The sequence below is a fragment of the Stegodyphus dumicola genome, chromosome 2, assembly GCF_044657685.1.
Source record: "Stegodyphus dumicola isolate Sdum_Otavi_A_Nest chromosome 2, ASM4465768v1".
In the NCBI taxonomy this organism is placed as follows: Eukaryota; Metazoa; Arthropoda; class Arachnida; order Araneae; family Eresidae; genus Stegodyphus; species Stegodyphus dumicola.
Genome location: NC_140769.1, coordinates 221,612,535 through 221,636,854, shown reverse-complemented (window position 1 = coordinate 221,636,854; position 24,320 = coordinate 221,612,535). Strand labels below are relative to the sequence as shown.

The 24,320-nt window shown below is 32.8% G+C and overlaps 2 protein-coding genes across 3 annotated transcripts in view; one reads left to right on the top strand and one right to left on the bottom strand.

Annotated features, from left to right (window-relative positions):
• Nucleotides 1–4,752, top strand: part of GABA-B-R1 (gamma-aminobutyric acid type B receptor subunit 1) — a 78,173-nt gene extending 73,421 nt beyond the window's left edge. Inside the window, exon 17 of the mRNA XM_035366192.2 lies at nucleotides 4,107–4,752. Coding sequence (XP_035222083.2) covers nucleotides 4,107–4,379 — 273 coding nt within the window. The 3' untranslated portion in view covers nucleotides 4,380–4,752. The remainder of the gene's footprint in view (nucleotides 1–4,106) is intronic.
• scaf6 (SR-related CTD associated factor 6) overlaps nucleotides 1–24,320 on the bottom strand; it is an 84,130-nt gene that overhangs the window by 2,085 nt on the left and 57,725 nt on the right. For both annotated transcript variants that reach the window (XM_035366194.2, XM_035366195.2), the window contains 5 exons: nucleotides 13,239–13,345; nucleotides 10,668–10,804; nucleotides 9,886–10,077; nucleotides 6,300–6,530; nucleotides 5,099–5,175 (listed from right to left, as the gene is read on the bottom strand). In XM_035366194.2, coding sequence (XP_035222085.2) covers nucleotides 5,099–5,175; nucleotides 6,300–6,530; nucleotides 9,886–10,077; nucleotides 10,668–10,804; nucleotides 13,239–13,345 — 744 coding nt within the window. The remainder of the gene's footprint in view (nucleotides 1–5,098; nucleotides 5,176–6,299; nucleotides 6,531–9,885; nucleotides 10,078–10,667; nucleotides 10,805–13,238; nucleotides 13,346–24,320) is intronic.

Sequence of the window (24,320 nt, the reverse complement as noted above, 5' to 3'; positions counted from 1 at the left end):
ATTTTACCAGATTTAAACTGATGATCTATAATCCGGAAAAATCGATAATTCGGAATCGCCAAGTCCCGACGAGTCCGGATTAACGACTTTTGACTGTATTCTTAAAAAGGAATGCTTTCTCATACTATCAGTAAAAAACATTGAGATAGCTTGAGTCTCGAAAAGTCTCTACATAAAAAAAGAACAAGAATGAATACTAAAATATGAATTAGCGGCCTTAAAAAAACAAGGGCAAAACTTATTTTTGGTTAGTTGAAACAAGAAAGCCAAAAAAAGTTTTAATACACCTTGATTCCATTCTATGGCATTAATGTATTCAATAATGAAATTAACATAAGAATAACACATCACATCAATGTGCTTAAAAAACAAGGGGATGGGGAAAACTTCTTTTTGGTTAGTGAAACATGAAAATTGAATGATTCTTAATAAGCCTTGATTTTCTTCTACAGAATCAATAAAGATTTGCATTTTATAATGAAATTAACATTTTATAATGAAATTAACATCCACAAAAAATATCACATTTTTGTCAAGAAAGGAAAGGTTTCATCAACATGGTCAGCAAGAATGGAACTGAGATTTACACAGCAAACTCTACTTAAGCCTGTTACTTCAAAATATGAACTTCAAGATTATTTTCTGCCACTTGATTTGACTCATAAGGATGGACACATAACAGCTTCAGAGGAAGGGGGAGGAAGTCAAGTTGCCTAATTTGTTTACTTTACTTCATTTCCATTTAGCATATTCTACCACCTGAAAAATGCAAAAATGAATGCTGACTTGACAACCTCAAATAATGTACAGAAAGTAAATGACATGCAAAGATGACAATACTATACTTCATGACAAGCTAACCTGAGAACACATACAAGGTTGGAATGACCTTTTTACGGCTTTTCACCCTGTTCTTCAAGTTATACATATGCACCAAACTGCCCAAGGAAATTAAATTCCTCCAATTCGCTACACATTTAGCGACTTCTTGCGAAAACCAGTGTATTTTTAAGTAACAAGCATTTTATGCAATGAAGCTGCAGTTGAAATTGTTAGTTAATTGTAGTGTACAATGTAGGGCATGTTATTGTCTTAATTTATATGAAATGTTTCACTCTAATCTAAATATGACGCATATTAATTTGATGACATTTAAAACCCGAATCATTACTTAAAACTTGAAACGGAAGAGCTAACAATGTATTCCTTGTAGTTTGGGTTAAATTTTTTTCCCAAGACCGTTCGCTCAGTTAAAAGTAAAATATATAAATTTAGAAAATCTGGTAGAAGTTATTTTCTTTCAATTTTTAAGAGTTTACACAGTTTGTTGCTTCTGAAACAGTGAACCAGAGAAAAATAGCGATTTTTATTTTCTAGAGATGTTAATTTGATTTTAATTTACGATTATTTAAAAACTCTGATTATATTTTGTGACAGACATCAATAAAAATTATATCCTGTATTGTCTCCTAAGACACATACTCTTCCAGTCCTGCCCAGACAATCACTTTCCTACAGTAATTCTTATCCTAATAAATAAAAATACTGGAAACTGAGATCTTCGGATTACAGTCTAACAACTAAAGAGTTTACATTAAAAATTTCAAGATATTAGAAAAATATTAAAAACTTTAAAATTGTTAAACAAACATAAAAATTAAGACATAAATGATCTTATACCAATCAGTTAAAAATATAACATTAGAAAGGTCTTTTGCTAGTTATAACGAAGAGCAAATGTTCATATGAACTAAATTATTAAAAAATTAAACTGTAATGTAATGACTGTAAGCTCTGCATTGGAGCATCTCAGTGTATTATATAAAAGAAGAAGTCCTTTACCCTTATAAAGTCTCCACGAAGACATCTCATCCTTTAGACAGAAATCCTTGTTCCTTCTAACATAGTTAATTGATCAGTACTTCCATATTGGTTAGGTTATGTGATTTGAATATGGCAAAGCACAGAGCTATCTGACTACGGGGTGAGATATATTTGTGGAGGACTTTCTAAAGGGAACGGGTGCATATTCACGTTATACATGGGAAAAACCACAAAAACTGACCATGAATCCAGCTTGTTCGCTTGGATTCAAACAATGTCAAACTACCAGTATTCAGCGATCTTAAACATTCGGCTACTGGTGGGACACTTTCATATTTTATTTTCTAATGGATGTTAGCTTGTATTTATAATGTTATTTATAACTGTTTATAGTTCTGCCTTTTTTTAAATTTGCTGCCTTGAAAATCACCCTCATATTTTTAATTTGTGGCCCTGAAAAGGGCCTTTTTTAAACTGAGGTATTCAATCCCGCCAAGATCATCGTTTGAAGAATCTGAGCTATCCGACTCATCAATATTAAATTGCACGCACTCAATGGTGTTCTCCATGAGACAAATTAATTTCCACATTTTCTTTTCCCCTTCTATTACATGCCTCCCGCATTTAGCCCATTACATAGGAGTCACCAAATTAATTCTTTTCTCAATCAATTTACGGACTTCGTCCTTCTTAAAAGTTATGTTTTCCGATATTTCATACCCTGATGATGCAGATGCCATGACAATTGCTTTTTTTCTCCTCCAGTACAGTGAATTGAATGAATGCTTTAATTGCTTTTCTCATTGAGAGTGGGGTGAAGTCGGGGTTGCTGGAGTTTGCAGTTTCGCCAATAATGCCAAAAAAAAAAAAAGGGGGGGGGGATGTCTTCCTGCTGGTCATCGAATAATTGACATGATTTAGCAAATTTTTAATTAAAAAGCTGGACGCAAAGTAATCTATCATTTTACACATTTTTTCACTTATGTTCTCCTTGTTCAGCAGTATTCATATTTCACAGCACAATTTTTACAATATTACTTCTTTAAACGGTAGAACTATATTCTTCGGCGGACACTTACACTTTCTAGTATATCCAGTGTTCTCAACTTAGGTTGATGCGTAGTATATAGTTACGAGTGCAAATGGGAGAGGGGGAAGCAATGGAACTGTAATTCATAATAATAATTAATCAAGAAATTCTAGAGGAAGTCAAACACACTTTTGCTAGGTTATCTCATTACAGAAAAATACTATGAAAGTGGAATGCTTTTATGGACAGCTTCCTACGAATACTTTATTCGTGTGTTACAGAGAAGGAAGATGTGATAATTAAACACAGCCAGTCATTCAGCAATGAGATACTGAGCTTAAACCATGAGTTCCACACCTTTAGCCACTCAATCTCCAAATTTAATTAAGGAAAAATATTTAAATTTATCAAAAGAAAATTCCAATAATCAGTTTGAAGAACTGCTAAACAACTAAAAATGGCATGCAATTAAAGTGGAAAATCTTTTTCTGCATTGCAGGCATGAAAGTGCAAGTTGGCAAAAAAAAAAGCTGAACAACGTGCGGGCACAAAATTACACAAAAACTAATTGCGCACGCGCAACCTCAAAAAAACACATTTTAATAAAATATCAACCTTTTAATATAAAAAGTATTAAACATACACATATAATTAAACTAATACTTGTACTTACTATTTTGCTATTAATTTTATCTTGTAAAAAAAAAAAAAAAAAAAAAAAATCCATAAACACCAAGAGATTGTAATGAATTAACCTTCTTTAAGATGCTCTTTATGCAACTTAATTTAACAGTTGATACATGAATACTGTACACAACATTACAACACACTAATATACATATTTATGTTACATATTACTGCCCATTTTCAGGCAATGACAAGTTTTAGAGATAAAATATATATATAACTGTTACTATAGCTTTCAATTATCTTCACTTTTAGCTCAATAGACAGTACTTTATAAAACACCAGAAAAAGTAGTCATATGAGATAATATAGTTACAAAATAACATATAGTTAAAGGAAGAATACAAAAAATAACTATTTTGTCTCAGTCTCACTCGATCCTGATTAAAAATTTTTAGGGAGAAAGCTTTTTCTTTTTTGCTACTTTTGCAGCCAACTTTTCTAATTTCCCTTTGCGAGCTAGTCTCAATTTCTTTTCATCAGCTTTTATACAATTCATTGATACTTTTTTATTTTCTTATTTATTTTCTGCAATGTTTAATAACTTTTTTTTTTCTTTTTGTAGATTCTCGCTCCTCCTTTTCTATCTCTAGCTCTTCTTTGTACAGTTTCTGAACATTCCTTAAATTTTTACATAGAGTTTTGTGTACTGGAGAATGCAAGTGGGTATCTGTATGTCCGACAGATGGCGCCAGCACTGATCGCCGAAATTATTGAAGTCAGCTCTTGTTTGACGGTTGCTTGCTCTACTTTGATTCGATATTCGTATGCATCTAGTTCCACCTTTCCACATAAGCCCCATCTACTTCGCCTTGATGTGAAACAACGTATTTCGTGATCTCGGCTCAGGCAAACTCGAAAAGCTCGCAACGAGGGGCGCCGGTGTTTGATCGCTAACCCCGTGTAATATTATTTGATTGCATGCTGTAAAGTTTTTTTACAAAGAAAAGAGGAAGAGAGAGAGCATGTCCTCCATTTACTGGTCACAATTTCTCAACGGTTCTGCATGGATCTCAGAAACAGCCCGGGTGACGTTCAAAAAAGCGGAATTCCATGAAAACGCAGAAAACTTTCATGCTTGATTAATACTTAATAAAAACTAAGTCTAATCAATCTCCAATTTATATCTTATACTCTGTATTACTCATGGTCTGTGCCTGATTTAGCTATGGGCTAGTTGTGTTCTGAACTAGCTCTGCATCTGAAGCCTCATTCTCTCACATCTAACAGAAATAAAACTGCATACAAATATTCTCTAATACTACTGCTCACTAAGTTTATTGATACATTTTGGCTAAAAGATAAACAGAATTTCTCCGTGTAACAGATAAGGCAGGAAATAACAGAAAAAAAATTTAATGCTCTTAACAAAAACACAAGGAAGTTAAGAAGGAAGAATTTCCTACCTGGAAAATGGTGTCTAAACTATGTTATTTTTTAGAGTCCTAAGTCAATACTAATTATTCTAAGTCAATATTAATATACAGAACCAATAATAATCATTAACAGTAAATTTGGGTTTAGAAATATTTTAAAAATATAACAATGTTATTTTACCCATTTTCTTAAGAAGTTGGTGCCCTTTATTACTCTCATCAAGACGACGATCATGGGAATTAGATGACCCAGAACCCCTAAAAAGAAAGATAAAACACAATTAATTTTCAAATTTATTGGATTTTGCAATTACTCAAATTCTGATAAAACATGGCAGAAATATGCCTAAATTATATTTCTTAGCACATTATTAAAGATTTCAAGACTTTTAGCCTTATTCTATCTCAGCACTTCATACCAACTTTTTATGCAAATTTTAGTTGAATCACCTTCTGAATTAAATATACAGCATTTATAAATATATTTCAAAATACTTCAGTCCATAAATAAAATTCTAAGATAAAGTTAAACCAATAAATTCTCTCAAACATTTAATCCTTTGACTAATTAAAAAAAAAAAAAAAAAAAACCCACACACACCCCATTTTCCATTTAAGTCAACAAAATATGTCATGAATACAGTAAATTTAGCATTTGGGACTTTTTGACAAATGGTTTTCAAGCCAAAGGCTGAGACACATATGTCCAAGCCGTAGATAATGGTGGAATACATATGTCCCACATATAGCGATTGATTTACTAGAAGCACACCTTATTCTGGGAAACTTGATTATATGAAATAAATTTTACATCGTATGGTACAGGGTAAAGCATACTTTGCGTAACCAAACATCACCCATTGGGCAATTCATATTTGTTCTTTTCTCTACATTCATTCAAGTACAACGAGCACAGCGGCATCTTGATTTTTAAACTATTGGAAGATGATCCCCAACAATCAGGAAATTCTAAATACTTTTTAAACCAGCAGTAATATTTAAACTTTTAGTGGGGCATATATAGTCAAAGGGTTTAATAAATATTAAACTTATAATTAAATAACAAATAGAAAATTCAATAAATTACTGACGCATTCTAACAGTTAATACAAATACTAACAAAGGGAAAATGGATTTTTTTTTATCAGCCATTAAAATGAAAAAAATTTTTAAGTTAAATAAAACAGAATTATTTAAGCAACTTAATTTCAAATAACTGTTAGCTTATATTTTTTAGATTCACAAACTATCATAAATAAAATACATGATTATATACATAAAGAAAGAGCTATGAGTGCTAATATTGTTAAGTTTTATTATAAATAAATAAATATTATTCTTTTAATTACACTTAATAATTAAAAACTATTTGTATTACATACATAAATGAAGGTGGAGAAGGACTACGTTCTGGAGAACGCCCTTTATCAACGGGTGATCGCGACCTTGAACGAACTCTAGATCTCTGAAAGTGAGGTCTCTGGGGGGATGGTGATCGGGATGAACGCCGTGGGGGAGCATCTGGTGACCTTGACCTAGACCTGGATATGGAACGTGACCGTCTTTTCCCTTTACTGCCATTCTTAACAGGTGCTGGCGTTTCTGTTTCAGGACTGAAAAATAAAAAATGCCACATTTAAATTAAATAATTTTTTTAAAAAAATCAATAAACACTGAATATTTTTCATACAATCTTTAAATGATATATTGAATAACAGGAAGTAAATGAATCAAACAGAACAAACTGAAACTAATTGTAGGCCTTATGGTAGCTGAGTAACATATTTTTCCAAAATTAATTACATTAAAAATATGATTTTTTCCCCTACAACACAATTCAACACATATACAAAAGTATAATTACGTTCCAACAGTATTTTTACAACTAAAGAAACACTGAAGAATAGTTATAACCCTGCAAAGATACAAAAGTGAACTGAACAATTAAAAGCTAAATTGGGAATTCATTAAAAAGGAAATGGTCAGCAGCACATTACATCTGTTTGAATTTAAAAAAAAAAAAAAAAGGGGGGGGGTATATTTTCCTCTGAAATTCCACTAAATTTTTTACCTTACTTTTTTGACGAATATTTAAGACATTTCCCTATGGTCAGTGATAGATTTTTTTGCTGCTCTGTGCGAACTCTGCCGCTCTTAAATTCTATTGCCGTGTGCTTCCTTGGGTTCTAACAATTTTGGTGCTTTTAATGGAGCTGACTCTACATTTTTCCCTTTAAAATTTTTAATAGTTTAATTCTGCCACCATGTTTTCATCAAATGTTTCCGCAAATTTTCCTTCTTTTCTGCTGACACATCTCAGTTAGACAGACAAAATCTGATGTGTACACGATGACTTCCTTGTATGGAATATTAAATTATACATACTTTTTTCTTACATTTCATTTAAAGTTATTTCCTCGAATTTCAATACAGATATATTTCTCATTCAATTAATTCAGTTCTCACTTTGTGACAAGGCAAAAATAAATAAAAAATTATCTTTGTTAAAAATTGAAAGATGTAAAACACCAAATGCAGTTAAAACAATTAAAAATCCAATTTTTACAATTAAAATTACAGTTTCTATGCAAAAACAAGCAGTTCGCCCAGCAGGCAAGAAGGCAGATTTTTGGGTGCACAAAACTAAAAATTTCCTTTTGGTCTTACTCGGCAAAAAGACACTGAAGGTGCAGAAAGACTTAATTTACTATTCTGCTAAGTTTCAAATGTAAAGAAATATGGCTGCCATGACAAAAAAATTAGGCTTAGCTGCACTTAAAAACTTTTAAATTGTTAAGTATTCTACAACTATTCCATGCAGATTAACAAAAGTCATAAAATACTCAACCGGAAGAGGAGAACACCATAACTCAACCATTTTTAAAGCAAAAAATGCACAATTTACCAGCATATAAGAATTTAAAAAAAAAAAAAAAAAAAAAAAAAAAAGAAAAGAAAAAAGAGAGCTTAGTGAGCCAAGTAACAGAGTGGGTATATATGTATGTATATTTACTTTTGGTGCGGCTGATTGCAACCAAAAAGGGAGGTGAACAACTACATGTTATAGCTGTCCTATAAACAAAATTTCAACATTCTGAGGCTACTCATTTCTGAAATATGCAAGATACATACATAGGTATGTATGTACAGATGACACAAAAAGAATCTCTTCTGAATCTATTTTAAATCAGTTTTACAATTCGTTTGGAGAAAAAGAGTCCTTTAAGTACAGATCTCATACAGAAACATCATTAAATTGCATATGATAGCAGTCAAAATGGATATTTTCGTTGAAACAAGATACTAGGAATTTCTCGTGATTACAATACTTTGTATAAGGAAGTAAAAACGAAAACAGTGACTTGCGAAGGTCTGATCCACAAGAGAAAGGTTGGGATGCTTTAAAAAGAATTTTTATTACTTTCGAAATTTATAATTTACTTGTTGACTATTTTAGTAAAGATCACTACATTACTTTCTGGCCATAAAAAGGCAAAGCTCTAACATTAATTTCATTATATGGACTTAACAGATACATTGTTTCAAAGAAAGACCATTGTTTCATTCCTAAATGTTTTTCAAATTTTATGTACAAATAAAATATGGTTAAGCAAACCATACAAAAACAAATCCTTTCAATTAATATATATAATAATTGCTTACTTCTTGTGGATTAAAAAAAAATAATGGAACAAACGTTACAATAATGAAGTTAAATTTTAACCAGAAGAAAACATCAATAAGGAATAACATTTTACTTAATATCAAAATTCATTTGGAAATATTCTTTACCATTTTAAATTAATATTTTGCACAAAAAGGTCCTAGTTTTTCTCATATCAGAGATGTATAATAATGTAATAAAGTGAAAAAATAAATACAAACATTTTCCCATTTTTCAGTTCAACAGATTTTCTCATTTGCTTCATATTCTGGTAATTATTTTATTGTTAACCTAGTAAGCTTCCTAGTAAAACCTAGTAAAAATCTCTTGAAATTTTAAATATTTTATTTACATTCTTTTATGCCATTTTCATATATATTAAAATATACCTCTACACTACTATTTATACTGTACATTGTTTTCTTCATTCATTTCAATTCAGTTTATTAAAAAATAAATAAATAAATAAAAATAAAAATTAAAAAAAAAAAAAAAAAAAAAAAAAAAAAAAACTGAAAGTTTCCAGATTTTATATTATGCTCAAACAGGTGATTTTTCATTTACAGACACATACACGTTTTGAGAGCATGTGGGCTAATGCCATATTGTACTAAAAATATTTAAAAACAACATACCTTTAGAATTTCTGATAGACACTCGAGTGCCGAAGATAAAAATGTTTTATTCTCTACAGTATTGCCACCGCTTACTTTGAAATTGTTGAGTTTTTTAATCAAAAATTCATTAAGTTTTACAAAATATGAAATAGACAATAAAACAAATCCAGAATTCAAAATTTTGGCTTTCAGGTGCCTATGTTCGAGTGGACGACTATGTTATTCAAAATTTGATGGCCAAGATGGTAAAAAAATATAAAAAACTTATTTCATTGTCCAAAAAACCATCAAAAACTGTTTTGGATTAATTCAAAATATTAAAATACATAAGAACATTCCTCCGGAAAAATGCTTAAATTTGCATTACATAACTAGAAAAACCTACAAACCCCTTGCAGCCAATCTACAGAAAATGAGCTGGGAAGAGCTGCCAGTTTCTGAGACTGGAATTTGTAAGCCAAAATACATTCATTATGTTCACACTATGTCAAAAACAAAAAAATTAATACATTTTGAAAATGTCAAATTCATTAATAGTAAAAGCATGAAATGATCCATTTTTTTAAAAATTAAACTCATTATATGTTTTAACCCTCTTTACCGCAGAGGATATATTAAAAAAAAAAAAATAAATAAATAAAGCAATGTGGATGGCACAATGTCAAAAACCTTTTGATATTTTATTACCTTTTTATTTCTCGATATCTTCTACGTTGTGGCTTTTTTTCCGAGAATCCTTGCAATGCTGGTAGGTCCATAGAAGTTCCATAGTCACGATCATCATTTGAAAGACCTTTCTGTTTTTTTGCTTGAGCTTTGGCCTTGAAAAATTCATATAGACCTAACTGTTCCCACCCTTCACTGGATATAACATATGCACTAAAAGGGAGAATACAATTCATAAATTCAGATTCATCTGGAATTCTTAAGTCAGAGGCAAATAAATTGCCTTATTAAGCAATATTAAGAAATCACAAAACAATGAAATAAAAAAAATATTTAAACATCCTAAAAAATATGCATGCAGAACAATAGCACATTATCAGAACAGAAGCTCATAAATAGCACAAAAACATACTGTGTGTGTGGGGGGGGGAATAAATAAATCTCAGTTTATGAGTATGCAAATGGAAAATTTGGAATGCAAATATCTTCTGACCTTCATTTAAAAATTATTATTATTTTAAATCCTTTAACAAATGTATTCAGCTTATAGTCTAAAAAATAGCTTTATGCATGATTTAAGAAATTAAAAGATTTTATAATTAAATCAAGAAATATATGTCAGTAAATGCATTTTAAACATTATGGGCATAATGATAATATAAAATGAATGCAACTGCGAAATTAAGAAATACAATATTCCCACAATTTTATGAACAAACATGACATTAATCACTAGAAATGTGTAAACATTATTTAACAGTTTTAAATTTCTACAAATTGAAAATCTGAATAGATAAACTAACTTATTTCGAGCTCTTTCATGAGTAGGCGGACAGTAGAATTGTTCAACAGCAGCAAGAAGCCGTTCTGTTGGTAATGCTGGTGGTGGTAGACGAACATCATCTGGATCCAGAGGTTTATCATAATCTGTGTCCTCTAACTGCAATATATTAATAACATACCATTAAACAGTGTTACACAATTCTACATTCATTTGAATGCATTTTTAGCAAACAAACAGATCATAAAAAGTTTGCAATAATTAAATCAACATGCTTATCATTAGATTAAATTAGTTAATAATGACAAATAACTTTTAATTAATTTTATTAAAGGGCATTATGCAAGGAGTATGGTTTCATGCCAATCTTGTAAATGCAGAAAATCATGAAAAATCATTCAAACAGTTGCATTTGGTCACCAGAATAAAACTGTAATGATTTCATAGTGGTCATAAATCTTATCTACTTGGCAAGCTAAATACCATAACTGCTTTTAAATTTGATTTAGAAAACAATTTTATTTTTTACTTTTCAGATACTTTTTATCACATTTTTTCCTCATAGGAAATTTAAACTAGAATAGTAAACAGGATTTTTTACAATATTCCATAGCCCATTATTTTTCCTAACTATATCAGAAAGAAAATTCAGTGTTTCTAGGGTTTGCCTATTTTTTCAGATACAAAAATTAATCTTAAGTGTGATTTGCTTTAAAAATAATTGAGGAGGAAAGATAAGATATTACTTCAAAATGTCTAAAATCTTATGAGCCAAAAGAACAGTGCAAACAATTGCATATAGAGCCAAGAGATTCTAAATAATAATTTACAACATAAATTCCTCAAAGAGTTAATAACATCAATTATTTGCTAGCTAGTCTGTGAATGGAAAGTACTTTCTTAATGAAAACAGACACATGAAAGATGGCTACAGTTAAATTATTAAATGATTCATAATAATGCCATCAGTGAGGTTAATTGATGAGACATTTAGTCAGACAACTTATATTTTATCATCATGCACCATGAAAACTGTTGTTTGAAAGTTTATAAGCATTGAGACATTATAAAAACCACATTATGAGGGCAGAAAGGGGGGACAATGAAAGATAATAAATAAATAAATAAATAAAATAAATAAAAAAAAAAAAAAAAAAAGGGGGAATTTTTTATTTACATAATTATGTTAAATAAAATATTCAAATTTGTCACAAATGTAGAAGAAATCAAAAAACTTATTGTATAAAAACTTGGTGGCCCCGAGTCCAAAAACAGATAACCTCATTTCAGGCATCCTACAAAGAATGGAAGCAAGATTCAGCTGCAGGTGCGAAAAAAGGTAGAAGTCCGAAGGAGCGATGTCGGGGCTATACGGTAGGCAAAAGATCCCATTTGAGTCCATGCAGTGAATACAGACACATGTGGTCTTGCATTATCTTAAAAGAACATTACCTTTTTGCGCCGGAACTCAGTTCTACATTTTTCCTTGACAGCACTGCCAACACGGACTAGAATCTCACTGTACACCTTACTGTAGAGGGTTTGACCTTTTTCCAGATACTCTTTGTGGATAATACCATGGCAATTCCATCAGATACAAAGCATGATCTCTTCATTATTCAAATTGCACCTTGCGACACTGCCAACAGACTCACAGGCTACAGAGCAACCTCCTTTTTGCCTTGTGTTGTTGAAGCAAATCTACTTTTAATCAAAAGTGACAATCCTGTGCAGAATTTTGTCTTTGTGTTGATATTTGAGCAGATAAGTGCAGACCCAACCACATCTATCCTTATCTGCTTGAGTCAGCTCATGTGGAACCCAGCAATTGAACTTGTACATCAAGTTTATGTGATGCATAGTGGGACTTATGGACTGGCACTAACATCTAACTCCTCAGCAAGCTCTTGAGTGGCTGCATACCTATCTTCTGCAAGTTCTCGCAGGCAGGTCTCATCAACATCAGTAGGCCAGCCAGAGCACATTGCTTCTTGAATGTCATAGTCATTGTTTTAGAACTTTCAGTACCCAACCTTCACAGTGTCATATGATGCAACATTAATACCTAAAGCTATACACATGATTTGGTGGCATTCTGTAGGTGACTTTAGCAACAGAACTGGAAGTAAATGTTAATGGTTTTAAACTAGAAGCGTGATAGGCTCCCTTTCAGATACCTTGTACTTAATGATATTTTTTTACAAATTTCACAACACAGTGTTCTAAAGCAAGTCTCTTTCTTTCAAATGCCAAAAATCGTTTGACAAAATATGATTAAACAGGACAATGTGAACTGTTTGCACAGATGATATTTATGGTGGTGGAAAAATTTTCATTAAAACACAATATTTCATCAATCATGTTACAGTGTTATTGTTTTTTTCATAAGGCTTACAAGATAATTTGCTTACATGATAATTTTCCTTGATTAATCTTAAAAATAATTTTTACAAACACACACACACACACACACACAAAAAAAAAAAAAAAAAAAAAAAAAAAAAAAGTCCACCGCATTTTTAAAACATTTAAACTATAAAATTTTTTAGAGACAGAGAGAGAAGCAGAGAAACTTTTCAGGGATTTTACTTACTCTGACTAAAGGTACCATTAAACCAGCTGGAAGATCATAGTATGGAGGTGCACATGGTGGAATAGCAGGTTCCATGTATTCTGGTGGAACATCTTGAGGACCGATACCTGAAAAATGCAGTGAATCTAAGCATGAAAAAAATGCACTTGAATTAAAAAATGACAACTTAATTAATTCTGATAATCCCCCAATTAATAAGATTGGAATCAACAGAATACAGTTGAGATACCATACTTATGCTAGCCTTTAAATCCAATTTCTTTAATCACAAAGAGTAGTTTTTAGTGCCTGTATGGACTTAAACATACAGATATTGATATATTAAAAATTTAATCTGTGTGCACAATTGTTTTTCAAACTACAGCCATATAGTTTTTTAATACGGCAGAAAATTATCTGTAATATTGTGTACTTGCTTACACACATTTTTATTTCGCTCATAACTTCTATTAGATAAAGAGAGATAGCTATATACACTTAAAAGTTATATAACTTAAAAGTTAAGGAACAGCATGTTTTTTGTGTCTAATTTGAGAATGAAGCAACACAGTAACAAGACATTTACAGGACATGTCCAGTAAACAGTTCTTTAATGAATGCAACATATAATTTTTCTAAAGTTCAACAGAAAACATGAAACAGAACAAAAAATTGCATTCTTGGCAGAGAAATTCAATCTTGGAGTAAAAGTATATCACAGTTTTTTGATGGGGTGGTTATATTACAAAAATGGGTTCTAATAAGAAATGTGTCCACCCCTAGCTGCAATACATTAGCAACAGCAATGTTCCATGCTCTCAAATAAGCAGTCGGTCAACAAAATGGGAAGCAATGACCAGACATGGAGTAATCCTTATTCAAGCTCATCCAAGGACCTTGGAGGAGGACTTGAAGCAGCAACCTGTCTCCCAAGGTAGTCCCAAAGACGCTTTATTGGATTCAGGTCTGGGGATTGAACTGGCTATTCCATTCGCTCCATACCATGACCTTCAAGATATTCTTCAGCAACCCGAGCTCGGTGTGGTCGGCATTGTTGTCCATCAGCAGAAATACAGGACCAATAAAAGGCGGCATATGGGCGGATCAAGGATTTGTCTTGATATCTCACACCGGTCAAAGTTTCTGCATGGAACACATGCAGGTCAGTGCGACTACCGAGAGAGATCCCAGTCCAAACCATTATTCCACCACCTCTGTAATTGTGTTTTTCCACAATGTGGGATTGCTTGTATGCGGTGTATTGTTCCCTCCAGATCAGCTGATGACCTGAACCACTTTCCAATGCAAACCTGGACTCGTCTGTTAAGAGAACAGACGCTAATTTTTGATTGGTCCAAGAGACATGTTCTCTTACCCAACATAAATGGGCACCTCTATGTCCTTGGGTCAAGGGACACAAACAACTGGTCATCTTGCATTACATGATCTGAGGCACAATAATGTTACTCCTTCTTCAGGCCGAAAGAGCTAAATAACGGTCTCCCACAGGTGTTGTAAGTCTAGGTCTGCCTGGAACATGTCTTCTAGACACAGAATCCTCAGATACAAACTGATTCCATAGCAGATGAACCTCACTACAAGAGACATTGAGACGAGCAGCAGCATCAGCTTGTGACATCCCCATTTCCATCCATTCATTTGCCCACTATCTCAATGAATCGGGTAAGTGACTTCTCCTGGATATTGTCCAAGAAATTGTAATAACAACTGAAGATCCACAATTGTGAACAAAAAGGAGAATTTTTGCATTTTTTCTCCAACTTCAATATACGTATTCATTTCTATAAAATAAAAGTGGCAGCTATTGTTTTTGCATATATTTTCTTAAACTTTGTTACTGTCATGCATATGAAGTGTGAATTTAAATGTTACTGACATTTTTGTAATGGTGAGTTCTGAAAAACATGCTGTTCCTTAACTTTTGGAGGGCAGTGCATTTCTCAAGTGAAGGCTTGTATGCATGTTGAAACTTGAAATAACATTATCAGACAGAACTTTCCAGTAGATCTTACACAAACAGTATTTTGACATTACTCACAGTTTTGAACCATAATCATATCTCTCCCTTAATACCTTAATCATAGAAATACAGCAACTCCTATTTAACAATTAATGCCTGTACACATCTTACTTGGTTTAGCCCATGCCGAGCTCAAAAGAAATGAAACATAATATGCTCAGCAAGGAAGCAGCTAGAAATATATATATACAGTAGTGCTTGGACAATACAATCCAAAAACAGCAACTGGAATGACACTAAGGTGGCACAGTAAGACCAACATATGGTTTCATACTGGATGTCTCACAACTAACCAATTATATTACTCACTATGGTCCCTTTCTAACGTACTTCTATAGTTTTAAGAACTCAGATACCAATATCTACATCAACAGAAATGAAAGCTGCCCTGATCATTTGCTTTCTAGAGGCCACTAACTGCGGCAAATCATCTGTGGCTTCATAACTCTGATACATATAAGAGATTTAGAACCACCAACTGAATAGGAATTATCAATATCTGAAGAATGATAACATTCATAGTGGCAGTGGGACAATATATCTATTAACAGCACTAGGCAAATCACCGACACTTCTACATTTCTTTTCAGTAAGTGAACAATTAACATAACTAAAGTTATGTGCTATGATAACAAGCATTACACTTTTGAAATTATGGGCCTAACTTTCAGTCTAATTTTAGTTTTAATTAATTTATTTATTTTAGTTTAATTTTAATGTTATATATTACGCTGGCTTGTAACATGAAAATGTTCATCATGTACTGAAAAAATCATGTATAATGTATTACATATGTACTCTCAGGCTATGTCAAAATATTTTTATTACAATAAACCCCCCATATCCCCCTAATGGTAAGGCAGAGACAATTCTTGCTAACTTTTGGTAGCTTTCTAGAGTCTGCTCTTTGTCAGCTGACTATATAGGTGAAAATGTCGAACAAGAAGCAAAGGAAATAAACATGACAACAGATATAGAAAGATAAAAGTATCAGTAAAACTACCATTTATTTAGGTGTTAGTTGAAGAGTTATAAGTTATAAATAACCAATTTCCTTCTTCCACAAAACCCGCCATTTTTGGTAACTTGATACTCTCAGGCCCCATTAGGTAGAGTTTGTGGAAATTTATTTATTACAGTGAAAATATGATGAGCAACAACTAAATTTTAAAACAATAAAAAAGAATATATTTTTGCCTCATTCCTGGAAACTAAAGCTATTGATAACACATCGTTCAATAAGTTCCGGGACTAACTAAGAAAACAACATCCATTTCATAAAATTCACGTTTATTCCTCAACACAATCACCATCAAGAACTGTGCAATCATTCCAACACTTTTCTAACTTTTCGATACTATGCTTGTAAAATGATTTGTCCTTGTCCGCAAAATAAGCTTCAGTGGCAGCGATGACTCCCTCATTCAACCCATATATTTTTCCCTGGAGCATCTTTTTCAGATCAGCAAACAGCCAGTAAACATTGGGGGGCTAGATCTGGGAAGTATGGTGGGTGGGGAAGCAGAGCGAAGCCCAACTTGTTCAATGTAACCAGTGTTTGCATTGACTTGTGGCACGGGGCATTGTCTTGATGGAAGAGGTTTTTCTTCTTCATATGCAGTCATTTTTTTGCAATTTCGTCCTTCAGACGCACTAATAACTCACCATACCTGCCAACCTCTAAAGATAAAAATTCAGAAGATTTCTCCCCCAAATTCAGAAGAATTCTCCAAAATTCAGAAGAACACGAAGAATTATTATCATGCTTTGATATTAAAAAAATAACAATTTATACAAATAGAAAAAAGAAAATTGTACTTACATTAGTAAATCTCAATTAAGTAGTAACTAAAAATTTATTAGGAAACATAAAACAAGAACTTAATGTTACACAAAAAAATTATTGCAATGAATTTTGAGTGCATTTTTTTGGCTTTAGCCAAAAATTCTTCGGAAAATTTCCTGTCATAACAATTAGTTTCCTCATAACATTTAGCAATTAAAATGTTTTCTAGAGTTTTTGGTGAAATTGAAGAACGAAACATAGTTTTGTTTTTCTTCACAACACTCAGCATTACTGTGTGGAATTACGAGAATAGCACATAAAACTCTTGCTAGTCTATCATATTTTGGTGTTCCATCAGCTCTTTTTATTCTTTTTAAGGTACCAACGAGGACATCAAGTCTATCTTCTCCAGAACTGGCAAAGTCTTCAAACTGTGCAGCAGAAAATTGGTTCTGTAGTTCATCTAAAGCATCATTATGGCATTCATTTTCTTTAATTGTTAACAAAAATGGAAATTTATCAATAATAAATAAATAAATAAAAAAAAAAAAAACGAATCTTTTCAAAAAATGAATTTTCAATTTGTTTCAAATTTGCCACTTCAGCATTTAACAGAACTTCAGTTTGCAAAGGAAACTTCCTTACAATGTAATCACAGGCTGAGGAAAAGTGCTTTCTAACACATTGAAAAAATTCTTTTTTCTCATGATCTTTCAAAGAATTTACAAGTTCCCTGGTTTGATTTCCAATTATAAGATCATTGTCATCCTTTTGATTTGCCAAACTATTATAGGCAACACAAATCAACACACTGTTTTTCACAGTGTGTTTCACAGTATTAAAATATAATCTGGCGCCCACAAAGAAAAGAGTAGGAGAAACAAGTTCAGCGCATTAGATTGGCTGGTTAAGCGGCGAGTTGAGAGAAACCCCAGGTTACTGGATTCGAAGTAGTTGGTAGTTGGCGGTAAAACACGATGCAATTGACGAAAATCGCTGAATTGGCGAAAAATTCTACAATTTTGACAAAAATCACTAAAAACACTTGAAAAAGGAAAAAAATCGTAAAAAATGGATTACGATCGTAAAATCGTAAAGACAAACGCATTTTCGTAAAAATTACGAAAAATTCGTAAAAGTTGGCAGGTATGACTCACTGTAGTAGGCTCTATTGATAAGATTTTCCCTTTTCAAGGTGGCCAAGGTAAATTATACCTTGTGAATCCCAAAACACTGATGCCATGACTTCGCCAGCTGACTGTTGCGTTTTTGGACGCTTCTGTTTCAAAATATTCTAAGATCTATAAATCGACATCAATCACTTTTTAAATGTAACTTTTAATATGTACAATATTTACAGATCATAGATCAAACATGGTGGTTCAGTTGACAAATAAATCTATATGCTTTCATAATCGAAAATCGAAATCAAATAAGAACCTAAGTGTTCCTAATCAAATAGTGTGCGAACCATCAGACATCCATCTATCGAACTGCTGGTGGAGAGTCTATGGAAATTCAGAAGGCACGTCGCGTCGCGTTAACACGCAACGCTAGCGCCATCTATCAATTAATCAAAATAATTTCCACACACTCCCCACCTGAACTCTGTAAAGAGTTCACATTAATCTAACAACAATCAAATTTATACCAATAAGTATTTTAACATATAATTATAAAACAATTAATAAGTATATTAAATTAATAGAAAATATATTCAAACTATAATCACTATACTAAATTCTAAAAAAGGTATGTTATCATCAAATATAATTTGACACTCAGTAAATTTAAACGATTCTTAATCTAAGCATATGAAATTAAACTAGTAAAATAAACAATTGCATAAAAACATATTCAAACATATTCATATTATTAAACGATAAAAAAAATGTTTTTAAAGTTCCAAAGGATATAATAATTGAACTGGTCGTTTTATTATTGTTCCATCAGCAGTTTTTAGTTCACAAGAACGAACTTTGTTGTCATGACCACGAAAAACGTTTATCACTCTACCACAATTCCACAAAAGTTTGCACTTATTGTTGCCTTCAATTAATACAAGATCATCAACTTTTAGATCATCATAAACGTTAGGATTTTTTAATTGATGAGCTGTCCGAAGATCCATCAAATATTGTTTTTTCCATTAGTCCACAATTGCCTAACCAATAAATCTTGATAAATCTTTCTTTTAGTCAGAGAGGACTTGGTAGAGCCATCTTTAGCAATGGAATTAAAGTTTACAGGTAATGTAGAATCTTTGTTTCCAAAAATCAAAAAATTGACTGGCTTCAGTGGCAACGGTTCCTTGTGGTCATTGTACACATATGTCAAAGGACGAGAATTCAAAACAGCTTCCACTTGTGCTAAAACTGTTGACAATTCTTCAAACGTTAGTAAAGCTTTACCGAGAATTTTTCGTAAGCACTCTTTCACTGATTTTACTAATCTCTCGTAGAAGCCTCCCCACCAAGCCCCTCGTTCTATTATAAACTTTCAACTGATTCTTTCATTCGACAGAAAATCTTGGAATTTCTCATTCGACAATAGTTTAGAGAAATGTTCGAGTTCTTTTTTCCCCTTTTTAAAAGTTTTCGCGTTGTCCGAATAAATTACTCGACAATTGCCTCTCCTAGACGTGAATCTTTTGAATGCCATCAAGAAAGAATCTGTAGAGAGATTCGGTACAAGTTTCAGATGTATGGCTCTAGTGTTAGCGCATGTAAATAATGTTACATAGGCTTTTTGACTTCCTTCGATGTTTCTTACGTAAATCGGTCCAGCAAAATCTATGCCAGATACGTAGAATGGTGGTGTCTCATTGATTCTGTCTTCTGGAAGTTGAGAAGTGGTCTGGTCAGCAGACTTCAATGAATATCTTTTACAAATAAGACACTTGTTTATTATTTTCTTGATAAATTGACGTCCTTTTGGGATCCAAAAGCGACTTCGAATTTCAGCTAAGGTCGTTGCTACTCCTCCATGCATCATTTTAACATGTGCACTTTCTACTATCAAATTTGTTAGCCAGGAGTCTCTTGAAAGAATTGCCGGATGTTTTTCATCCTGTGACAAACTAGAATGTTCTAATCTTCCACCTGCTCTCAGTATCCCGTTCTGGTCTAAAAATGGGTTAAAAAGATATAAGGATGATTTCTTTACGATTTTATTCGCTTTCTTCAGAGACTCAATTTCTTCGGGATAGAAACGTTCTTGTTCAGATCGAATCCAATAATTTTCGGCATCTACTATTTCTTCAGTCGTTAATGGACCTGTCAAATGGTTTGTTTTCCTAATTTTACCGATGAATCTCTTTATCCAACCAGTTATTCTCAACAATTTTCTTAAATTACTATATTTTGAGATGTCTATTACCCTTTCTTCAACTGCCGTGCATACAAATTCATAAATATCATTAATATTTTTGCGGTATTCTAATTCTTCTTCAGTGACAGGTTTCTCTTCATTCTGTCGAGGCCACAACTCAGACGACATTCTAAGCCATTCTGGTCCTTGAAACCAGACTGGATTGTTTTTCAAATCTGGAAGTTTAGCTCCCCTCAAAGCCAAATCAGCGGGATTACATTTACCGGGGCAATAAAGCCAATTTTCTGGGGATGTCAAATTTTGTATTTCCTGAATACGATTTTTAACGAAAAGCTTAAATTTCTTTGCACAGTCTTTTATCCAGAAAAGTGTGATTTTCGAATCAGTCCAGAAAAAACAAGAAAGTTGTAATTTCAAAATTTTAGTGACGCTAGTGCCTAATTTGGCTGATAAAAGAGCTCCCATTAGTTCCAACCTAGGTAAGGTGAGTGGTTTTAACGGCGCTACTCTAGTCTTTGAAGCAACAAAAACCGTAAATATTTGTTCATTGCTAGAAATTATACGCAGATACGCTACTGTACCATACGCCTTTTTACTAGCGTCAGAAAAACAGTGCAGTTCAATCCGTTCCACATCACTATTACCGATTGCAGAAAAATAATATCGTGGAATACCGATTTCGTATAAATTGGAAACTTCTTTGCACCATGTTTTCCATACAGAACATAAATTTTCTGGTAGTTCATCATCCCAATCTAAAGCAAGTGTCCAAATTTGCTGCAATATGATTTTGACTCTAAGTACAAACGGTGATAATAGACCTACAGGATCAAAAATTCGTCCTATTGCTTGTAGGACGAAACGTTTAGTATTAACTTGTTTTGAGAGAAATGTTATCAAATTTTTTACATCAAAGTAAATTATGTCATTTTGGTTGTCCCAAGCGATTCCTAACACTTTCAATGGAGGATTTCCAGCTTCCGAAACATGACTAGATTCCTTGGATTCAATACCTTCTTTAATCCATAATTCGCGCAGTTCTTGAGAATTGGTGTGCCATTTATGTAGAATCATACTAGCATCTCTAAAAATGCTGACGCATTCTAAACTGGTATTGAAAGCAAGTTCAACGTTTTGGTGTCCTCCAATGATGTCATCTACATAAATGTGATCATTTAGAAATTCGCAAGTGGCAGGGTAGGTTTTCTCATATTGTTTCAAATGGTATTTAATGGTTGCAGCCAGTAAAAACGGACTGCTATTTACGCCAAATAACACACGTGTGAACCGATAAGTTATAAAATTTTGTGGATCATCGAATGGGTTTTTAGTAAACAGAAAACGCGTTACATCTCTGTCCTTCTCATCTACTTCTATCTGAAGAAAAGCCTGCTTTATGTCACTTGTAAATGCTACAGGGTGAAGCCTAAAGGCCAACAGAACTTCAAGAATGTCAGGATACAAATTTGGACCAATATTCTCTGTGAGGCAAATAAAATGTGATTTGAGATTCACTATCAACAGTGTCTGGAACTGGTTCAATGATGTTTTGTTGTAAATAATCTTGTAGAACTGTTTGATACGAATAAAAGAGTTCAGGGTTATTCTGAAATCGCTTTACAAGTTTCTCAAATCGTTTCAACGCAATCGCTTTATTGTCATGTAACTCATATTTTCTATCAGACTTCCATGGCAGCCTAACCATGTAACGAGAATTTCTGTATAAAATTTCCGATTCGAATTTTTCCATTATGGTATTGTCTGATGGGTCGGATAATTCATTTTCAGGCTTAATTCCTAAACTTTCAAGCTCCCAAAATTTCTTTATCTGATCAGATATTATATCTTCCTCAACTAAGATATTAAAGGCTGTGGACGTGTGTGTTGTACCTTTAGTGTAACCTAGCAGAGACCAACCGAATAACGTTTCAGCAGCTACTAAATGTTTGTTTAAACGTTTAAGGTCTCCCATTTACTACATCATAATAATGATCAGCTCCTATCAAAAGAGTAATTTTTTCTTTGCAATCCCAAGAATCTGCGAGTTGTAAACCTTCTAACTGTTTGCCTAAAATGTGTCTATCCAGATTAGGAGGTGGTAAATCAGAACTTGAAATTTGTTCAGTCACGAGAGCTTCAATTTCGATTTTCAAATTCGGTGTTTGCTTGTTCTGTAATTTTATCTTAACAACGTCAAATGTTTTTCTAATGGGTGTTTTATTTCCAAACGTAAATACCGAAAGAGTCTCTGTTCGAATAACAGGAAGCTTCAATTTATCCGCGATTTCTTTTCTTAGGAAGGAACGCATACTACCTGAATCCAGTAGAGCTCTAATTAAAACCGACTGCGTGGTTGTTCGAAGTGTTACGCAACACGTTTGAAGTGAAATAGTTTTAATTTTGCTGCGTGAGAATGCTGAAAGAACATGCGAATCTTCTATACTTTTATTTTTTTCATTTCGTTCTTTCTCAGCGCGAAAGCATATTGAACGGTTATGTCGACCTTTGCACTTGGAGCAGACGAGATCGCTTCGACACTGCTTTAGGCGGTGGTTTAATTTCAGGCAAAGGTAACATCGGGAATGTTTACGTAATAAATTTCTCTTCTCATCAACTGTCAGTGATTCACAGTCTTCAGTAACATGTTTGGATGTATTACAAAACAGACAGCAATTAGTATTTTTGTTTTCTTTAACCGGCGCCAAGAGCTGGTAAGTGGAATGAACGATACTCCCCTTCCCACCCTTCTCTTTATAAACACAGGAAGTGCTTTCTGATTTATGAGTGGAGAGCAAAAGATGGCTTCTCTCGCGACTTTCCAATTCTAAACGAACAAAGTGCAATAATTCGTCAACATTAAAAAAGGATGACGAATCCGTTTTACGATTAAATTCTAAGGTTATATCAGACGGCAGAGTTTTCATTATGGCTGGAATCAACATATAACTGTATTTATCCGGTGTGACTTCTAATGATTTCAAGCTGCGTATTTGAGTTTCGATAGTGTCACAAAGTTTGCGAAGTTTTACAGTGTCACTGGATTTGGTTACTGGGGTAAGATTCAGGAGTTTTTGCATGTGTGAGTTTATAATTATATCTTTTCTGCCAAACCTGTTTTTAAGTATTTTGACAACTTCATCGTAATTTGGTTCCGAAATGCAAAAGCCTTCTATCGCGTTTGCGGCGTTGCCGCATAAGTACGATTTTAAATAATTAAATTTTTCGATCTTTGTTAAAGATTCATTATCATGGATTGCTACCTTGAAAGAGTTCCAAAAACTTGTCCACTGGGTGTAATCTCCATAGAATTTAGCGATGGTTAATTTTGGCAGACGCGTACATTTATTGCTTTCGATTTTAGAATTAGTTTCGTTAAGAGAGTTTTCATTATCCGAATTTGTTACTTTATTCAATTCTTTCAATTTTTTATTTGCTCTGAATTGCCATAACTGAATTTTCTCTTCGTATTCGATACAAGATAGAATTTCTGTTTCAAACTCTTCTGCCTCTGATTTCAAGTCACGCTCTATCTGAGCATCTAACTCACTCAGAGCTTTTGATTTCGTGATTAATTGATCTACATTTTCTTCTAATGTACTTGTATCAATTTCTTCTTTATTCAACTCCGATTCGATTTTTTTTAGAATCTTGGACACGGTGGTCCTGATAACTTTGCGTTTCGATTTTAATTTAATAACAGACTCTTCCGCCATAGTTACTCTACAAATCAGAAAGTTTAGCCTTACCTTCGCACACTTGCAACGTGCTAAATCCAATTCTTGACGGCCTAATGCACCAGCTGTTTCAAAATATTCTAAGATCTATAAATCGACATCAATCACTTTTTAAATGTAACTTTTAATATGTACAATATTTACAGATCATAGATCAAACATGGTGGTTCAGTTGACAAATAAATGTATATGCTTTCATAATCGAAAATCGA